Source organism: Nycticebus coucang, chromosome 7, assembly GCF_027406575.1.
Source record: "Nycticebus coucang isolate mNycCou1 chromosome 7, mNycCou1.pri, whole genome shotgun sequence".
NCBI classification, from domain to species: domain Eukaryota; kingdom Metazoa; phylum Chordata; class Mammalia; order Primates; family Lorisidae; genus Nycticebus; species Nycticebus coucang.
In genome coordinates, this window is record NC_069786.1 from 17,297,239 (window position 1) to 17,318,396 (window position 21,158).

Sequence of the window (21,158 nt, forward strand, 5' to 3'; positions counted from 1 at the left end):
TTTAATTGTTAAATGCCACTTTTCAAAGAAATTTTCCTAAATTTAAAGTGGTAAATCTGGCTGGTTACAGTAGCTCTTGCCTGTAATCCTAGCACTCTGGGAAGCTGAGGTGGGTTGATTGCTTGAGCTCAGTCAGGTATTCGAGACCAGCTTGGGCAAGAGTGACACCCAGTCTCTACTAAAAAAGATAGAAAAATTAGCCAGGTGTTGTGGTGCACATATTTAGTCCCAGCTACTCGGGAGGCTGAGGCAAAAGGATCGCTTGTGCCTAGGAGTTTGAGGTTGCTGTGAGTTATGACAACACAGCACTCTACCCGTCTACCCAGGGCAATAGAGTGAGACTCTGTCTCAAAAAACAAAAACAAAAAACGTAGCAAACCTACTTTTTTTACTTAATCAAATCTGCAAAGAATTATATAATAAAATAAACTTTAAATGTATCCCTGCTAAGATACTTAAAACATTCTTTAAAGCTTTTCAGTGGGGTCATGGGTAGCTGGGAATAACACAGGTGAAGAATAATACAGGTGAAGAATTCAGAACTGAGAAATGGGCCATTCCACAGTCAAAATACCTGGTCCAGTCTAATTAATTTAAAAATCTATAGTAGAAACTCTGTAAGTTGACCACTGAAGGGACTATAAATAAGTATAAAATTGGTCAATATATGGAGGTAGTCAACATAAAGAATTAGGCCTTCATACATGTGCACATCCAGTCTATAAAAATTAGGTCAACTTAAGGAGGTGTTCAACATAGGGAGGTGGTCAACTATGGCGGTTCTACTGTATTTAGATATAAAACATAATTCATCAGAATAATGAATTGAATGATGTGACAAGGATTAGAAATCTGAGCGTTGAAATTTCTAAAGACACAAAACTGGATGAGGCAGTGCCTGTGGCTCAAGGAGTAGGGTGCTGGCCCCATATACTGGGGGTGGTGGGTTTAAACCCAGTCAAAAAAACCCCCAAAGAAACAAAAAAACCCCCCAAAAATGGATGAGATATTGTCAGGGTACATGATTTAAGGCAAGAAAGCAAAAATTAATTAATATTAGAGAGCAAAATTTCAATTTGTGTCGGATGAAATTGTTAAAAAGCGGTAAGTATTACAGGGGAAACCTCAAGGCAGAGATTCTAGCTTTTAAGAATAAGCATAATATGTATGATAACATTACTTGTGAGTTTTCAACAAAGGCCAAAAGTAAAAACCAGTGGATAACCCTGTATCCTAAGAAGTATGCATCCCTGGAAGTTTAGAAAGCAGGAGAAAAGGTAAAGGGGAAACTGTTCTTTTTTTTTGGAGACAGACTCACTCTGTTGCCCTGAGTAGAGTGCTGTGGTGTCACGTTGCTCATAGCAACCTTAAATGGGGTTGAGCAATCTTCTTGCCTCAGCCACCCAAATATCTGGGGCAACAGTTCTTAACCTGTGGGTTGTGACCCACAGGAACTGTAGTAAAGTGTCGCAGCCTTAGGAAGATTGAGAACCATTGATCTGGGACTACAGGCACCCACCAACATGCTTGGCTAGTTTTTGTATTTTTAGTAGAGACAGGGTCTCACTCTTGTTTAGGCTGGTCTCGAGCTCCTGCGCTCAAGCAATCCACACACCTTGGCCTCCCAAAGTGCTAGGATTATAGGCATAAGCCACTGTACTGGCGGAGAAAATTGTTCTTGACAGGAACACTGATTATCACTGGCATGATTATCTAACTTTGAGATGGCTAGGTGATTATCTAACTTTTCTTTCCTTTGTGGAAATAAAAATAATTACTGTCTCATTGCCCAAGGACAGATGAGTTGACAGCTATTGTGTAAGCCCCATGGCTCCTGCTGTGTGGAGTACTCAGGCACAGATTTCACCTAGTATATACTAATATTTGTTGATTGACAATTGATGCCATCTAAGCTGTAAGGTCCTAAGAAAGTGGAACTGTATTATATTATTATTTAAATTATTCTTCTCCTTTATGTGTTGATATCTGGTTTGGTCATATATGACTTGCTCTGGCCAATAAAATATGGATAGAAGTACTTATGTGTCACGTTTCTTGTTTTTGAGACAGAGTCTCAAGCTGTCTTCTTGAGTAGAGTACCATGTTGTCATCATAGCTCACAGAAACCTCTAATTCTTGGGCTCAAGCGATTCTCTTGCCTCAGTTTTTATATTTTTAGTAGAATCAGGGTCTCACTCTTGCTCAGGTTGGTCTCAAACTCATGAGCTCAAGCAATCCACCAGCCTCAGCCTCCCAGAGTACTAGGAAAACAGGTGTGAGCCACGGTGCCGGGCCTTATGTGTCACTTTTTTTTTTGCAGTTTTTGGCCGGAGCTGGGTTTGAACCTGCCACCTCTGACATAGGGGGGCTGGCACCCTACCCCTTTGAGCCGCAGGTGCTGCCATGTGTCACTTTTTATAGGAAACTTTGGTCTTGGCAGGCCACGGTGGGAAGATTACTTGAGGCCAGGAATTTAAGGCTAGCCTCAGCAACATAGCAAGATACTGCCTCTATAAAAAAATTAGTTGGTTGTGGTGGATGCCTGTAGTTCAGTTACCCAGGAGGCTGAGGTAGAAGGATCGCTTGAGCCCAGGAGGTAGAGGATACAGTGAGCTATGATCACATCACTGCACTCTAGCCTGGCCAACAGAGGGAAACCCTGTCTCAAAAAAGCCCCCCAAAAGCAAAAAGCCCAAACAACCAGCTTATGATTCATTAGGTTCTTTCCTTGGCCATGAAACTAGCCACGTTTAAATAGGCCTAGAGCCATTCTGGCTCCCAGAATGAAGATGGTGTAGAGCAGAGCCTTAGCTGACCCATGACGTACATATAATGTAAGAAAAAAATAATCTTTGTTATTGTAAGTCACTTTAAGTTAGGCTTATTTGCTGTCATGGCATAATTTAGCTTAAGATAACTGATACAGATTACTTTTAGAGGGTCTCCTGGTTACATGTGTGTGAACTTACTGAAAGGCTTGCTGCTGGATACCTGGTAGAAATGGGTAGTGAAGCTGAAAGTATAATTTGTGCCAAAGAAGTCAGCTGGGATTAATAACGCATGGTATGACTGTATGGTTAGCCAGCAAAGCTACTTCTAATAGAAAATAGAATCTTTCTGAAATTTCATAATCTGGCATAAAATATAATCACTAAATAAATAAGGAAAAAAGCTTGTTAATCCATTCCTGGGTTGGTGGGCATTTAGACTTTTTCCACATTTTGGCGATTGTAAATTGAGCTGTGATAAACAGTCTAGTGCAAATGTCCTTATGCTAAGAGGATTTTTTTCTTCTACTGAGTAGATTCCTAGTGATGGGATTACAGGATCAAATGGGAGGTCCAATTTGAGTTCTTTGAAGATTCTCCATACTTCCTTCCAAAAAGATTGTATTAGTTTGCAGTCCTACCAGCAGTGTAAAAGTGTTCCCTTTCTCCACATCCACGCCAGCATCTGTAGCTTTGAGACTTTGGATCTGGGCTATTCTCACTGGGGTTGGGTGATATCTCAGAGTAGTTTTGATTTGCATTTCTCTGATGATTAGGGACGATGATCATTTTTTTCGTATGTTTGTTAGCCATTCACCTGTCTTCTTTAGAGAAGGTTCTATTCATCTCTCTTGCCCAGTGATATATGGGATTGTTGGGTCTTTTTTTGTTAATTTGGGTTCTCTGTAGATCCTAGTTATCAAGTGTTTGTCCGATTCATAATATGCAAGTATCTGTTCCTATTTGGAAAGTTGCTATTTGCTTTGGTTGTTGTCTCCTTAGCTGTACAGAAGCTTTTCAGTTTAATTAAGTCCCATTTGTTTGTTTTTGTTGTTGCTGCCATTGCCATGAAGTCGTCTTCATAAAATCTTTCCCAGGCCAATATCTTCAAGTGTTTTCCCCACACTTTCTTTGAGGATTTTTGTTTGATGCCTTACATTTAAATATTTTACCAAGCTTGAATTAATTTTTGTGAATGGGGAGGGGTGCGGGTCCAGTTTCAGTCTTTTACATGTGGTTATCCAGTTCTCCCAACACCATTTATTGAAAAGGGATTCTTTTCAACAGGGTATATTCTTGTTTGGTTTATCAAAGATCAGGTGGCTTTAAGATGTTGGTTTCATATCATGGTTTTCTATTGTTCAAAAAGTCAAAGTCTGTATTTTTGTGCCAATAACCATGTTGTTTTGATCACTATGGCCCTATAGTACAGCCAAAAGTCTGATAGGAGGATAATGGCTTTGTCTTTGTTACTAAAAATTGCCTTGGTTATATGTGTTTTTTTCTGGTTCCATACAAAATGAAGAATTTATTTTTTTGAAAACTTGAAAATATGATGATGGCATTTTAAATGAGGATTGCACTGAATCTGCAGATTGCTTTGGGTAGCACAACATTTTGACAATGTTGATTCTTCCCAGCTATGAGCATGGTATGTTCTTCCATTTGTTAATATCTTCTACTATTTCTTTTCTTGGGTTTCATAATTTTATTTGTAAAGATCTTTTACCTCTTCTGTTATGTATATTCCTAGGTATTTCATTTTCTTTGAAGCTACTGTGAAGGGAATTTTAGCTTCTCATCTTGGCTGTTATTGGCATATACAAAGGCTACTGATTTGTGAATGTTGATTTTATATCCTGAGACATTGCTGTCTCAGACAATTTCCAGGAGTTGTGTGGTTGAGTCTTTGGGTTTTTTTAGGTATAAGATCATTATTGTTAACAAAGAGGAAGAGTTTGACTTCCTCTGCACCCATTTGGATGCCCTTTATTTCCTTTTCTTGCCTGATTGTATTGTCTAGAATTTCCAGGACTATGTTGAATAGTAGTGGTGAAGAGGACAACCTTGTCTGGTTCCAGTTCTAAGTGGAAAAGCTTTCAGTTTTACTCCATTCATTATAATATTAGCTGTGGGCTTGTAGTAGATGGCTTTGATTAGATGAACAAACGTGCCACCTATGCCTATATTCTTAAGTGTTCTAATTAGAAAAGGATGCTGAGTTTTAGCGAATGCTTTTTCTGCATCTATTGAAAGGATCACATGGTCTTTGATTTTGCTTCTGTTGATATGGTGAATTATGTTTATGGATTTGTGTATATTAAACCAGGCTTGCATGCTGGGATGAAACCTACTTGATCATGATGAATGATTTTTTTAATGTGTAGCTGTAATCTATTGGCTAGGATTTTATTGAGAATTTTTGTATCTATATTCATTAGTGGAATTGGTCCTTTTTGGTTGTGTCTTTTTCTGGTTTTGGTACCAGGGCGATGTTTGCTTCATAGAACATGTTGGGGAAAATTCCTTTCTTCTCAATTTTTTGGAATAATTTCTGCAGTATAGGTATAAGCTCTTCTTTGAAGATCTGATAGAATTCTGGTGTGAAGCCATCTAGACCCATGCTGGTTCTTTATTGGGAGGTTTTTTTTATTGTTTCTTCAATCTCAGTTCTTGAAATTGGTCTGTTCAAGAGATCTGCTTCTTGATTAAGTCTAGGCAGAGGGTGTGATTCCAGTATTGATCCATAGTTTCTTGTAGTACTCAGAGATGATCTCTTTTATCTCTGTGGCATCTGTTGTTATATCTCCTTTATCGTTTATGGTTGATGTTATTAGAGATTTTACTTTTCTGTTTCTAGTTAATCTGGCCAAAGGTTTATCAATTTTATTTACTTTTTCGAAAAACCAACTTTTTGTTTTGTTAATTTTCTGAGTGACTCTTTTGTTTTCAATGTTATTTATCTCTGATCTAATTTTGATTATTTTTTTCTTCTGCTGGGTTTGGGATTAGATTGTTTTTCTTTTTCCAATTCTATAAGATGATTTATGAGTTTGTTGTGCACTTTCTTTCTGTTTTTCAAATGTAGGCATCTAATGCAATAAATTTCCCTCTTAAGACTGCTTTTGCTGTATCCTGCAGTTTTTGGTAATTTATGTCTTCATTGCTGTTATGTTTGAGGAATTTAACGATTTCCTCTTTTACCTCTTCCTGATCCTAACTATCATTCAGCATAAGGTGGTTTAATTTCCAAGTTTTGTGTGGGGATGACATTTTTGCTAGAGTTTAGTTCCACTTTTATTGCCTTGTAGTCTGAGAAGATACAAGGTGTAATTTTTATTCTTTTAATTTTGCTGAGGTTTGATTTGTATCCTAGGATGTGATAAGTTTTGGAGTATTTACAATGGGCTGATGACAAAAATGTATATTCCTTAGCTTTGGGATGGTGTGTTCTGTATATGCCTATTAATCCCATTTGTTTTAGGGTCACATTTAAATCCTTTACATCTATGTAGAGTTTCTGTCTAGAGGAGCTGTCCAGTTAAGTCAGGAGGGATGTTAAAGTCCTCTGCTATTACGGTGTTATGGGATATCATATTACTCAGACCCTCAAGGTTTGTTTCATAAACATGGGAGCATTTAAGTTGGGTGCATAAATTTAAAATTGAAATATCTTCTCATTGTATTATTATTTTTTTTTTTTGGAGACAGTCTCACTATGTCGTCCTTGGTAGAGTGCCATGGTGTCACAGCTCACAGCAACTTCAAACCTTTGGGCTTAAGTGATTATCTTGCTTCAGCCTCCCAAGTGGCTGGGACTATAGGCTCTCACCACAATGCTCAGCTATTTTTTTGTTGCAGTTGTTTAGTTGGCCTGGCCGGGTTCAAACCTGCCACCCTTGGTGTATGTGGCTGGCACCATAACCATTGTGGTACGGGCACTGAGTGAGACCTTCTCATTGCATTGTTCCTTTGACCAGTATAAAGTGTCCATTTTTGTCTGGCTAAACCTCAGTTACTTTAAATCTGCTTGTATCTGGAAATAAGATTGCAACTCTTCCTTTCTTCTGATTTCCATTTGCTTGAAATATTGTTTTCCCTCCCTTAACTCTAAATCTTGATTTGTCTTTGAAGGCTAGGTGTGTCTCTTGAAGATAGCATATGGATGGCTCGTGCTTTTTATTCAATCTGCCAGCCCCTGCCTCTTCCTGGTGAATTTAGTCCATTGACATTTATTGAGAGAATTGGTAAGGTTGTAGTTCTATTCATACTACACACAAGTCTGTTGTGTAGTATTATCCTTTGGGCCATCGTGGAAACTAAGTTTTGACCTTTAGCTTCTGGGTATTTACTTTGCTAGTGGTCCACTGTGGTGGTCAGTGTTGAGAAGAGGGCTAAGTATTTCTTGTAGAGCTGGTTTTGTTGTTGAGAGTTTCCTCAGTGCTTGTGTATCTACAAAAGATTTGATTTCTCCATCAATTTTGAAGCTTAGGTTAGCAGGATACAGAATTCTGGGCTGAAAATTGTTTGTTTTACAGGGGTCCTCAAACCTTTAAAACAGGGGACCAGTTCACTGTCCCTCAGACCGTTGGAGGGCTGGACTATGTTTAAAAAAAAAAAAACAACTATGAACAAATTCCTGCACACTGCACATATCTTATTTTAAAGTAAAAAAAACAAAATGGGAACAAATATAATCACACCGCCTCATGTGGCCTGCGGGCCGCAGTTTGAGGACCCTCTGGTTTAGAATATTGAAGGTGGATAAACATACTCTCCTGGCTTGGAAGGTTTCAGTTGAAAAGTCTGCTGTCATCCTAATGGCTCTCCATCTGTAGGTCAGTTGGCACTTCCAGCTGCTTGCAGAATTTTTTTTGTTCATCTTGACTTTGGACTGGTTCATTACAATGTGTCTTAGAGAAGCTCTGTCTGAGTTTAGATGACTCGTGGTTCAATATCCATCTGAAAGGAGTGTGTTGGAGTCTTTAGTAAAACTTGGGAAGTTTTCCTTTATGATGGTCTTCAATAGGGCTTCCATTCCTTTGAGACAATCTTCTTCCACTTCAGGAATCATTATTATTCATATGTTTGAATGCTTCATGGAGACTCGTAGTTCTCTAAGCACCTGTTCTGCTTTCTCTCTCTTCTTTTCTGCCTTTTTAACTACCTGTGTCAACTTGAAAACTATCCTCTAGCTCTGAGGCACTTTCTTCTTCATGGTCTAACCTGTTTTAGATACTTTCTAATGCATCTTTACATTCCCTGCTTGTCTCCTTCATTTCCTTAAGCTCCGCCATATCCTTTCTATATTCTATATATCTCTCGTCCAACTTTTGGTTCTGTCTTTCCATTTTCTCGTCTATTCCTAGTATTGTCTTTGTCATCCATATTTTAAATTCCCTTTCTGTCAAGTCCATGACTTCTTTATAGGTGGAGTCTTCTGCAGCAGCTGCCTCATGGTCCCTTGGGGGAGTTCTTCTGTTTTGGTTTTTCACATTGCCTGAATTTTTCTGTTGGTTTCTCCTCATGTGTTCTTTCATCTTGTTCACCTCCTTGTCCTTTTTCCTTCTCACTATCTCCTGTTTGACTTCAAACAGAAGTCCTTGCTATTGAAGACAGTATGTTGCAATATGTCATTGGGACACCAGGTGGCACTGTGGGTTTTTCAGGAGACATCACAGCCAGCAACTTCTATGGTCCTTATTCCAAACTCTGTTGCCTTTGGTGATTGCCTGATTGTTTCCTCAGCATTCAGATCCTGCCAGGTTGGGATCTTAAAGCTCACAAGGAAAAATCACAAGAATCCTTCAGGGGCAGGTCTCACAGTATTCCCTGACTCTAGTTCCCACAGGGTACAGGATTCCCCGAGCCTGTCCCAAGAGTAGAGTTTTGATCTTGGCAGGTGGGAGTAAGATGGCCATGCTTTAGGCCCCTTCTAAGACCTTCTCATGACCTTCTCAAAATGGCAGCCCCCTGGCTGCCAAGACCTTTTCAGTATGGCTGCCTTACCAGCCACCAAACTTGTAGCAAATCCACTCCAACTGGCATTCAAATCTGGTTGCTGTATACTGTTTGAGTCCACCCACTCTTCCAAGCTTTCTATTCTATGTGCAGCTTCCCCCAACAACTGAAAACTCCAGAAAGGCTTCCTCCCATCCTGAACCTCTGTGTGGGGTCAGCTGATCCCAGCTGGTTGCAATCATTTGCCAAATCTATCAGATTTCCACTACTCTGAATCACACATTGTACCCAGCTCACCACCTCTTGGTGGTGCTCCCTGAGCTATGACTCTGGGTAAGGTTCCTGTACCAGGTATGGCTGGGTTCTCTTTTTTTCTTCCATTTGTTTTAGGACTGCTCAGCTGGGGAATGTAATTCTAAAATGCCTAACCCTTCTTCCTCTCTCTCTCTATTTATTTATTTAGAAACAAGGGTCTCTCTTACTCTGTCATCCAGGCTAGCGTGCAGTGGTACGATTATAGCTCACTTAACCTCAAACTCATGCTGTATGCCCAACTTTTATACTGTTTTTTTTCTTTGTTTGTTTTACCACAAATTAACTCACCTTAAACTTTTTTTCTTTTTTTTTGAGATAATCTTGCTCTGTTGCCCCAGCTAGAATGCAGTGTCATCATTATAGCTCACTGCAACCTCAAACTCCTGGACTTAAGTGGTCCTCCCACCACTGCATCCCCAGTATGTTAGGACTATAGGGATACATCCCTATGCCTAGCTAATTTTGTTTTGTTTTGTTTTTTTTGGAGACAGAGCCTCAAGCTGTCGCCCTGGGTAGAGTGCTATGGCATCACAGCTCACAGCAACTCCAGCTTCTGGGCTCTAGTGATTCTCCTGCTTCCACCTCCCAAGTAGCTGGGACTACAGGCACCTAACACAATGCCTGGCTATCTTTTTTTTGGTTGCAGCTATCATTGTTGTTTGGTGGGCCCAGGCTGAATTGGAACCCGCCAGCTTAGGTGTATGTGGCTGGTGCCTTAGCCACTTGAGCCACAATTTTGATATTCTTTGTAGAACCAGGGTCTCATTATGTTGTTTAAGCTGGTCTAGAATTCCTAGACTCAAGTGACCCTCTCATCTTGGCCTTCCAAGGTGCTAGGATTATAGGTGTGAGCCACTGTGCTCAGCCTGATCGCTCTTTTTATTTTTAAAGAGACATGGCCTCACTATGTTGCCCAGGCTGGAGTATAGTGAGTATTCATGGGGGTTATTATAACATGCTATAACCCTGAATGAATCCTTGGGCTCAGTGATCCTATTGCTTTAGCCTCTAAAGGAGAAAGGAACTGTGCCTGGCAACTCTGACATTTTGAAAAACCTTAAGTAGAAAGCAAATAATGAAAATATTATGTTTATGTGTATTATGATGGGAAAAGAGCAATATATTGTCACATAGTGGCAAAAAAATCGGTAAGCACTGTCAATCAACATGTGACTACAAACTTTCCCACTACAAACTTTCAGTCTAGTCAGCTTTAAATTTCCTCATGAATGCTTCAATGATAAAAGTGGAAGCAGCTTATTTTACAAAGAAGCATTCTGTAGCCACCTTTAGCAATTTGTATCCTAATAAAAAATAAAAATTTAAGGGCCAGGTGCAGTGGCTCATGCTTATAATCCTAGCACTCTGGGAAGCTGAGGTGGGTGGATCACTTGAGTTCAAGAGTTGGAGACCAGCTTGATGAAAAGCAAGACCCCCATTTCCACTAAAAATAGAAAACTTAGTTAGGCGCAGTGGCAGGCACCTGTCATCCTAGCCTATGTCCTGCCTACATCCAGCCTGAGGCAAAAGAATCACTTAAGCCCAAGAGTTTGAGGTTGCTGTGAGCCATGATGCCATGGTACTCTACTCAAGGCAAAAGAGCGAGATTCTGCCTCAGAACAAAAGTAAATAAATAAAAATAAAATTTAACTATCCAATTCACATATTTTGTGATTATTTTTAAAGAAACACCAGAGATTCCCTGTTATACATTAGTATATTAGTATTTTTATATTAATTTTTACATTAGTATTTTTGATATGACTTTATTAAAATAATAGCATATGCTAGGTATTTTAAAATTATTCTAAAGCTATTGTTTACCTCATAAAATTACAAACTAAACCCATCTAATTTGCTGTGAAACATTTAAAGAAGAAACTGGTAGGCTATGGTCTCATTTATTATATTCCTGCCTGTAAATAATAACTTTACAAGCAATCTCCTGTACTCATTAAAAAAGAGAGAATTGGTGAGATGATTTTTATCTGTTAATTAAAAAAATTGTGCAAAACCTTAAAAAGATCAATTTTACTACTTAAAATGCTCTGTGCACAATCCAACATATTGTCTAAATTCTCTTCACATTTGGCAAATGGAAAAATTAAAATCTAAGGATTCCAAGTTGCAAAGAATTTTCTGTAAATTGCAAACCCCCACCCCAAATTAATGAAGCTCTTGTTTGGGATGCAAATTTTTCCCTGCTGCTTCTGGTATGGAAAGCCTGAGTTTCTGGGTTTTTTTTTAGTTTTTGGCTGGGGCTGGGTTTAAACCCACCACCTCCAGCATATGGGGCTGGTGCGCCCCACACCTTTGAGCCACAGGAGCCACCTGAAAGCCTGAGTTTCTGTTTTGTAAATTGAGATATATTATAAGTGTGGCTTTTTCATCTGTAACAGGGGCATTGTATATCTTTCTTTCTTGCTTTTTTTATTTTTTATTTTGAGACAGAGTCTCAAGCTGTCACCCTGGGTAGAGTGCTGTGGCATCACAGCTCACAGCAAACACAAGTTCTTGGGCTTAAGTGATTCTCTTGCCTCACCTCCCAAGTAGCTGGGACTGCAGGTGCCTGCCACAATGCCCAGCTATTTTTTTGTTGTAGTTGTCTTTGTTGTTTTAGCTGGCCCAGGCTGGGTTTGAATACGCCAGCCCTGGTGTATGTGGCTGGTGCCCTACCCAATGGGTGCTGCCTGTTGCTTTTTTTTTTTTTTAATTCTACCTTTATAATTTACTTGCTGTGTGATTTTAGGCAGGTTAGTTGACCAGTGCTTGTTCCAACTTTTTTTTCTTTGTGAGACAGAGTCCCATTTTGTCACCCTGGGTAGAAGGCTGTAATGTCATAGCTCACAGCAACCTCAAACTGTTGGGCTCAACCGATCCTCTTGCCTCAGCCTCCGGAGTAGTTGGGACTACAGGTGCCTGCCACAATGCCCGGCTATTTTTAGATGGGTTCTTGCTCTTGCTCAAGGCTGGTCTGGAACCTGTGAGCTCAGGCAATCCACCTGCCTTGGCCTCCCATATATACCTTTCTTAATTCATTGAGTTATGCTGAATAGAATAGTAAAATTATGTAAAAGTGACTGTACTCAATTACTGTAAGTTATTATCATTAGTTTACCTCTAAAGTTATCTTTTAAAAATTCTCTCCTTATCCTTGAATTTCAAATACAGTGTTACAGATTCAAAACTGAATATGAATATATAACCTTTATTAAATATATGCCTAAAATAGACTCCAAACATTTTACATTCTTGTGGACAAGAGAGAAGCAAAAATTTCACAGTTGTACTTCTGTCTTAAACTTGCTTTCCCACTTCAGGTCAGGCATTATAAAGTGGCAAGTGATTTAGGGGGTTTATAACTCTACAAAATTTACATATGGAAAGATTCAGTTGTGTATGCACACATGTGTATGTGGCTTTCTTTGAAAAAGATCCTCTAAGGCCAGGAGCCGTGGCTCGTGCCTATAATCCTAGCACCCTGGGAGGCCGAGGCAGGTGAATTGCCTGACCTCATGGGTTCAAGACCAGCCTATGCAAGAGCAAGAACCTGTCTCTAAAAAAAACAGCCAACAGCTGGGCGTTGAGGTGGGCACCTGTAGTCCCAGCTACTTGGGAGGCGGAGGCAAGAGAATTGCTTAAGCCCAAGAGTTTGAGGTTGATGTGAGTTGTGACACCATGGCACTCTATCCAGGGCGACAGCTTGAAACTCTGTCTCAGAATAGAATAAAAAAAAAAAAAAAATAGCTGGATGTTGTGGCTGGTGCCTGTAGTCCCAGCTCTTGGGAGACTGAGGTAGAGAATTGCTTGAGCCCAGGAGTTTGAGCTTGCTATGAGCTATGTCGCCACAGCATTCTACTGAGGGTGACAAAGTGAGACTCTGTCTCAAAAAACAAAAAAACAAAAAAAACACAATGAAAAAGATCCTTTAAAAGTAGATTAAATAATTAGGCTTCAAGAATTATATTGTTTTGCTTTGTAATAATTAGGCTTGTGAGATTTCACATATGGTTGATTTTCATGTCATGAGAGTATGTGATTTTTATTTACTTCTATTTTTTTTTTTTTTTAGAGATAGGACTCTGTCACCCAGGGAGGAGTACAGTGGTGCAAATCATAGCTCACTGTACCCTTGCACTCCTGTGCTCAAGCAACCCTCCTGTGTAAGTTTCCTGTGCAGCTAGGACCATAGGAGTGTGTCATCACACTCAGCTAATATTTTAATTTTTCTGTAGAGATGAGGTCTCCTTCTAGTTAGTCTTTCTGCCTCAGCCTCCCAAAGTGATGGGATTACAGGCATGAGCCACCAACCCCTGCTGATTTTTAAATCAAATTAATTAACATTTTCAATCAAATCAATTAACATTCTAAATTACTACCCCTTTAAAGTTTCAGAATCAGAAAATACAAGACTATTAAGAATCAACAAAAAGTTTAGAATTATAATTTTTAAAGTAAAATAATATTAAATTTCCTATCATTTTCCAGTTACCTGGCATGGGTAGGAAACCTGCTGCCTTAAGGGCACTTACTTGCCGCCTTCTAGGTCCTTAAGCTCAGTCTTTTGACTAAATTCAGACTTTACAGAACAAATACTTATGTTAAAAGGGGTGCAGTGGACAAAGAGGAAGCTTTTCTTGCCTCATTTTGTGCTTATAAAAGAACAATCTTTCAGAAGGCTGTAGGTTCCCCACCCTGACCAACAAAGGACATCTCACTACCCAGGGACAACCAGGCCCACTGCATCTCTCTTCCATTCATCACTCACAGATCCAACCATTTTATAACCATGACCGCATTCACTCTATTTTACTTCCCTTTCTCCTTCTCCACACTTAATCCATCTTCTTACCTATGTATATATCTTGTTAAGTACTTTACCCCACCCCCCCAATTTTCCCACCATGTTTTTACTTGTGGAAGAGATACATGTATTATATAAGCCAATAAATCAAGGTATTGCATTTTAATGTGAGGATTTACAGATTAGGCCTTAAGCTGACCATAAATACTGAATTGGTATGCAATATGAGGTAGGAATGAATTTTAAAAATGTGTCCATGATTTTGTGACCTAGTGTTATGTAATTAAAAAAAGAAAAAAAAAAAAAGAGATAAAGTCTTACTATGTTGCCCAGGCTGGCCTTGAACTCCCAGGCTTAAGTGATATTCCTGCTTTAGCTTCCCAAGTAGCTAAGACTACAAATGCCTGGCTTGTTATTTAATTTTTTCAACACTGTCTATTCGTCCTTATAGTTCCCTTATTTTAAAAATACTAAGAAAGCTGGGCGGTGCCTGTGGCTCAATGGAGTAGAGTGCTGGCCCCATATGCTGGAGGTGGCAGGTTCAAACCCAGACCCAGCCAAAAACTGCAAAAAAAAAAATACTAAGAAAGCTCTACCTTTCACCACCCTATTCCCTGACCACAGCACATTATCTGCAGAAATATTTGAGTGTATGCACTAAAAACTGAAGAACAGTTTTAGTAACAATATAGTGACTAAGTGGGAGAGGTAGAGGCAAAAAGAACACTCAGGAAAAAAATGAACATATTAATAAATAAACTTTCAAAAACGACATAAATAAAATTTTATATCCAATGCCCTAACTTCCCAGATTAGTTCACATACAGCAACTTGGAGGCAAAATGAAAAAAGTCTTACGGTGATGATTCCAGAATGATGCTATTAGCTTGCGTTGATGATGGTGACCTCTGATTCACAAATACTTCTCTTGGTGAAGTATGAACCACATGGTCTACCAAATGACCAACTGAAGATGGTCGTAACCGTGTTCCCTCTTGTGTGAATGCAGAATTTCGACTAAATAAAGAGGGAGAAAATGGAATATGCTTTAATTCAATTTTTACAAGTTTCTTAATTATATGATTGCATCAGAAAGTGGGTGTGTGTTTTTAAGTCTAATTACATTGACTAAGCACAGTCTTTGACAAAGACCACGTGATATAAACAGAAAGAACACAGTATGGGGAGTCAGTAATCTAAGCTGTGGTCAACAGTCTGCCACCAGGATTTTATCTATTCAGTCACCTTTTATTTCTAAATATCCTAATGTTTCTAAGCTTTTATCACTACAGTTTTGTCTTCTTTGGCATTTATAAAATGAAGGGATTGGAATAAATAATTTAGTTGTATCTTCTAGTCTGAATTCTTTAATCCTTACTAATGTTTTTATTTATGGTAATTTCCTAAGTCCTAAGAATAGACACTAAATACCATACTTCTAACCTCATAAGTGACAGTCACATAAATTACTACTGCAATTATTACAATAGCTAATATTTGAGCACTCAGATGCCAGCCATAGTTCTAAGCATTTCATTTACTCTTAATAACAATACATAAAGAAAGATGTTATTATAAATATAGTTTTATAGATGAGGAAAAAGAGACATAAATTAACTAACTTGCCCCAAATTCAAATGTACAGTGACTTCTTTTGTAAATCATACCTAAAATTGTTTAATTAACAAAAAGCTTAATCAGAACTACTGCTAATTAATTACTTAAATCATCTGTTTTAAATTTTTTTATGTTTCTTCAACTTGCTGTAATTATTCAGTGATGCTGGTACAAAAGAAGAAATGGCTGGCTGGAAAAATGAGTAGAAAAAGTAGAATGAGTAGAAATGAGTTTTCTTCAAACTACCTGATGAGCCTTTGAATATATGTACTCTTTTGTAAGGAAAAATGATTTAGTAATCTGCAATTAGCAAGATAGAATTTACTGAGTCTACTTTTTTTAGCATTAACATGAAACCTAAGCATAATACACAGTCAACCAAACTGTTTATGTAAATATTTTACTTTCAATATGATTGAAGTTTATTCTTCAACAACATACATCAGTGCCATAGCTTTTAGGATTTAGTGCAAATTTATTAAACATTGATGTGTATAAATTATTTCTAAAAAATTATTTGGAAGGTTCTATTCTATACCAAAATTCAAGTATTTTCTAAATAAACCTTTTCTAAGAAAGTATTTTCTAATAAACCTTACCAAAATATATTGATGTGTTCCACAATTATTTATTTACCATTCTCTTAATTACACACATATCCAGTATTACATACAACATCTTTGTTACTATTATAAAATAAACATAATCAGTATCTTTGGCTAGTACAAGTTTATTATCTTATTATTACCTACAGCAAAACACACCTTTTCTGAGAAATTCTAGACTAAAGTACAGTAAGTGCTGAATCACACAGTGTTTCTTAGCACAGCAACAGCTAAGATTGAAGGGACTGGTGTTGGCAATTTCCTTTTCTAGGCCATAGAAAGCACTAGAGCTGTGGTTTGGTGGGGGTTTATTTTTTATTTATTTATTTTTGAGACGGAGTCTCACTTTTGTTGCCCTAGGTAGAGTGCTATGGCGTAACTCATAACAACCCAAACTCTTGGGCTCAAGCGGTCCTCTTGCTTCAGCCTTCCGAATAGCTAGGACTACAGGAGCTGGACACAATGCCCAGCTATTTTTTTATTTTATTTTATTTTTTTTTGGTTTTTGGCCGGGGCTAGGTTTGAACCCGCCACCTCCGGCATATGGGACCGGCGCTCTACTCCTTGAGCCACAGGCGCCGCCCATCCCAGCTATTTTTTTTTTTTTTTTTTTTTACAAAGGGGGTCTCACTCTTGCTCAGCCTGGTCTCCAACTCCAGAGCTCAAGCAATCTACCTGCCTTGGCCTCCCAAAGTGCTAGGATTATAGGCGTGAGTCACCACACCCAGCTATTGTGGGAGTTTAAATAAGAGAATCATAATCATTTAGAAAGATTTTCAAACAATATATGCTTTCCTAGAAATTCTACTGGGCATCCACATGGGAAACAATTATGTCAACAGTACTCATATGATTTTAAGTCTAGTAATAGATCTCCATTTACTGGCTAGAGACCCTAACCGTGAAAGACAAATGTTGAGGAGAGTGAAAGATTTTGTTCAATTCCCTACTCCCTAATTCCTCAAGGCCTTGCATGCCACTTCTGCAATGAGCAGCCAAATGAAGAAAAAATAATGCTCTGAAGCAACAAAAATCATATCTGACCAAAAGATTTAAAATTTTACATATTTTGATTTTCAGGCAATGGAAATATACAGCCAATAATTTTGAAATTAGCAAAATTCACACCTTACGTTGGTCTGTACTTACTGATTAGGAGTCCCTGGTGGTGACCGTGATGGAAGGCTCTGTGTTTCTAACCTATCATCAGATATTGAATTTCTGCTCGCTACTTCCCAATCCATTAATTTCCGCACCAACGGCTTACTTGGGGATCTGAAGAAATAATTTAAATAATATGCAAAAAGTTTTATACCCTGAACTATAAATCAAATCCTAAAGTTTGTTTTAATAGATCATATTCTATGAGTTAATACAAAGAGTTTATTTATAAGAATTAATGCATTTGTAAGCTATTTACCAAATAATTTCCTAAGAAAGCACACTTGCTTTCTGAATAAGGAAGAAAAGACAGTCTAGGAAGAGTAGCACAGAGGAAAGAAGAGAGAAAGGAAAGAAAAGAAGGAGTAGAAAGTGAAAGAAGTAGTTTGCTACCAAATGTTTTCTCAGATGTTAACAATATTATAGGTATTACTATTTCTACTCCAGAGTGTGTGGAAATGTAGCTTATCTAAATACCTAGTATATTATCTTCTAAATACTTCTAAATCAGTGGTTCTCAACCCTCCTAATGCCACGGCCCTTTATTCAGTTCCACAACTGCTGCTTTAAATCTAAGTCCTGATCCTCTGCCTCAATGAAGACAGAAGATATAATTATGTATATTACATTTTATTTATACATTTTTTAACATGTGTGAGCCAGTGGAGTTTCTTTTCTTTTTTTTCATACAAAAGCATTTTGGAAGGTTAATTATTTTGTCTTGTGGTGAGAAGTAAAGGATATATTTTATTACCTATCTATATTTTCAGTTATCTCCAGGATAAAGGAGAGAACTAAGTGATCTTTTAAGACAGAGATCTTGATATTGATTTATTCAGATCAAAAGACTACTGATTTATGCAGTGATCATAAGCCCTTAGAATTTAACTAATATTCCCCCTCTTTTTGTTAAAGAGTCTTCTTTTTATTTTTATTTGTTCTGGGTATATAATAATATCTTTATAGAGTACATGTGATGTTTTGATACATGCACATAATATGAATTAATCAAATCAGGGTAACTGGAGTATCCATCACCTCAGTTTAACAGTAATAACTAACATCTTTTTATATGCAAATTCAGATACTGGCCAAAATTAACTGAAAATATATGTCATCAATTTAAATGCCTAGCTTTTTGAAACACAGAGGTAGCATGGAGGTTAATGAATGAATTAAGCTATTTATATAAAATATATGATAAATCATCTTACTAACAGTTTTATATTTCAGTAATAAATTCGCTGAAGCACATAACATTTTTATTATTTTCCATTACAGCACAATTAAGAAAAATTACATCCTATTATCCTACTACAAAACCCATGTCATAAAAATTTGACCAAAATCCCCTATTTATGTAAAATAAAAAATCAATCCTATTTTTTGATAGGATTCATGGGTCTTCATTACATAAATTAGGATTTACTTTCAGATTTTCCATTAATAACTGCAGGCAGTACTGTATTTATTTACTATTTTAGCTTATTGGTGTATCTTCTTTTCTCTTATAGTCGGTCATCATTTCTCTCTTCTCTTCATGCACTACTATGTATGCACTTTCGATGGGTAAAGAAAATAATTACCAAGCAAGGAACAAAGCAAATGTAATAATGTCATCCAGTTACACCTTGAAACTTAATGAGAACATTATGTACCAAATTCTCATATCATTAAGTTTGCAGCTGCACCATCAGCTTTGAATTTCCTTTCTAACATGTTAAACGTGTAAAAAGAAATAGAGTTGACCAAAAAGTATGGTAACATTGACCAAAGAGTACTTGATAAACCGTCATGTATATAAAGTAGGAAGTACTGACATGTTGATGAATAGAAATCCTGGAAGTTTTGACCTCCCACTAGACAAGTCTCTTAAATTTTCATATCTAAATATATAAATTTACTAGTACAATATGATCCTTAGGTCTCTCCCTACCTCCTGAATTTTATGGTTTATGAGTACATAAATTTTCAATGCAATGTTTGAGCCTGTTAATTTTACTAAACCATGAAAAACTTGTTACTTCTGAATCTAAAACGTACAAGTGTTCTATCATTTCAGGAATTCATAGCCAAAACCTTTTCAGGTTGGCCTAATAACATTTCCTTAATTTAAAATTTAATATTTTCTGAAAGAAATATAATATTAGCTAAAAAAAACTGACTCAGATTTCATTTTCCAAAGTGAATTCAAAGTAATTTAAGCATGAACATCCCCCATTTTCTGAGTTTAAATTATACGATTTTTTTTTTTTTTTAACTTGAAGACAACTCAAGGTACCATTTAGTCCAACACCTCAGGTTGTAGTGCAAATTTTCATTTCAGTCACAACAAAATGAAAATAAATGATATAAATAAATGATTTAAAATATTATTAATGTATATCATTTATAGATCTTCTGATTATGCTAATTCTTACTGTTAATAAACTTAATCTTCCTTTATATATTAGACCACCAAATTTAAGCTGTATGAGAGCTCACTAACTACACTCAGATTATTTGCTTTCATTTTCTAAGAAAGGGAAAAGTCACTTGAAGGAAGAAAAATCCCAGCACACTTACCTGGTCTAAAGCATCAGAACACTTTACTGCTGTTCATAGATAAAACATGGTTGAAAATGCTTTGAATTTAAAACTAAATTTCAGGTATTTTCTTTCATTAACAGTTTTAACCTCAGAGATCCACCCACTCAAGCTTGCTGTCTATGTTTCCTGTTGAGTGTGGAAAATTCAGAGAAAAAAATACCACACTGCATCAGTGTGTTTGCGATGTGGTAAATTTATTTTCTGACCATGGCACCTCATTTTCTGTTGTGTGAGAATGCTACTTTTTCTCCCTTCTTAGATATTGTGACAACTGAAAGAGTATGAAAGTAATTGAGTTGATATACCAGAAAAAGAAAAAAAAAACTAATTATCGCTATATATGAGAAGTTTAAGGAGAAATCTTTACTGTTTATACTGCTAAATAAAATTCCAAGAAAGATAATAACTCTATAATTCTCTAGTACTTTAACCAAATAATCTGATAAATGCTAAAACCATTAGAGAATTTTGATAGACATGTATCAGGTCATTATAGTAAGATTCTGATGTATTAGATAAACAATGCCAGAAAAGCTTAATCTTTTGGAGAAAGATCATTACAACACTTAAAAGAAGTCATTTGTATGTGATATTAACCTTAACATATAAATACACACCTATGACTTGGTACTCATATTATATACAACTAGTCATTAAATCACATTGTTCTGTATTTTTTATAGCTATCAAGTAAGAAAACAAGTTAAACTTATTGTTAGGAAAGGAATAAAAAAGGTGTAAGTATATTGTTATGGTACTGTTATAACATTAAGAATCATTTTGATTTTAACAAGTACTAAAATGAGTGCTAGAAATAAGAAAACTAAGCACCAGAACAAATACTAAATTAAAACAATGAAGTTGACAGGAAGTAAATTATTTTTCTCAAAAGCAAATGCAAAGAAAACAATTTCATATACATTTTACTATAGATTACATCTTTGTACATGCCTTTAGTATATTCTAACTGGAAAAAAATTGTACTTAAGATTGTGAAAGGGAGGATTTTGAATAATTTCCTAGCCATGTGTATTAGGGTAGGCATCTCTGTGCTCTTTCTTTTTCTTACCTAAAATAACCCCAAGTCATTATTGTGGCACCAAGATTTAAATTTAAAAAAGACAGTATTTCCCTTATGAATCTAAAAATAAGAAATAATAAACTGACTTCAAACTTTTTGAAACAAATGCTGAAATGAATTACATTATTCAGATTCAAGTAAACTTATCACAACACAATGCTATAGTCCTGACAAGCTGACTTGATAATACATGAAATAAGTCATTATATTTCTCAAAAGTATTTTAAAAAAGGATAGCAACCTTCTAAGAAAATAGT

General features: G+C 36.8%; 1 protein-coding gene across 7 annotated transcripts in view; it reads right to left on the reverse strand.

Moving 5' to 3' along the window:
* Positions 1–21,158, reverse strand: part of PTPN4 (protein tyrosine phosphatase non-receptor type 4) — a 271,666-nt gene that overhangs the window by 40,509 nt on the left and 209,999 nt on the right. For all 7 annotated transcript variants that reach the window (XM_053597537.1, XM_053597536.1, XM_053597538.1 and 4 more), the window contains 2 exons: positions 17,220–17,345; positions 14,707–14,865 (listed from right to left, as the gene is read on the reverse strand). In XM_053597537.1, coding sequence (XP_053453512.1) covers positions 14,707–14,865; positions 17,220–17,345 — 285 coding nt within the window. The remainder of the gene's footprint in view (positions 1–14,706; positions 14,866–17,219; positions 17,346–21,158) is intronic.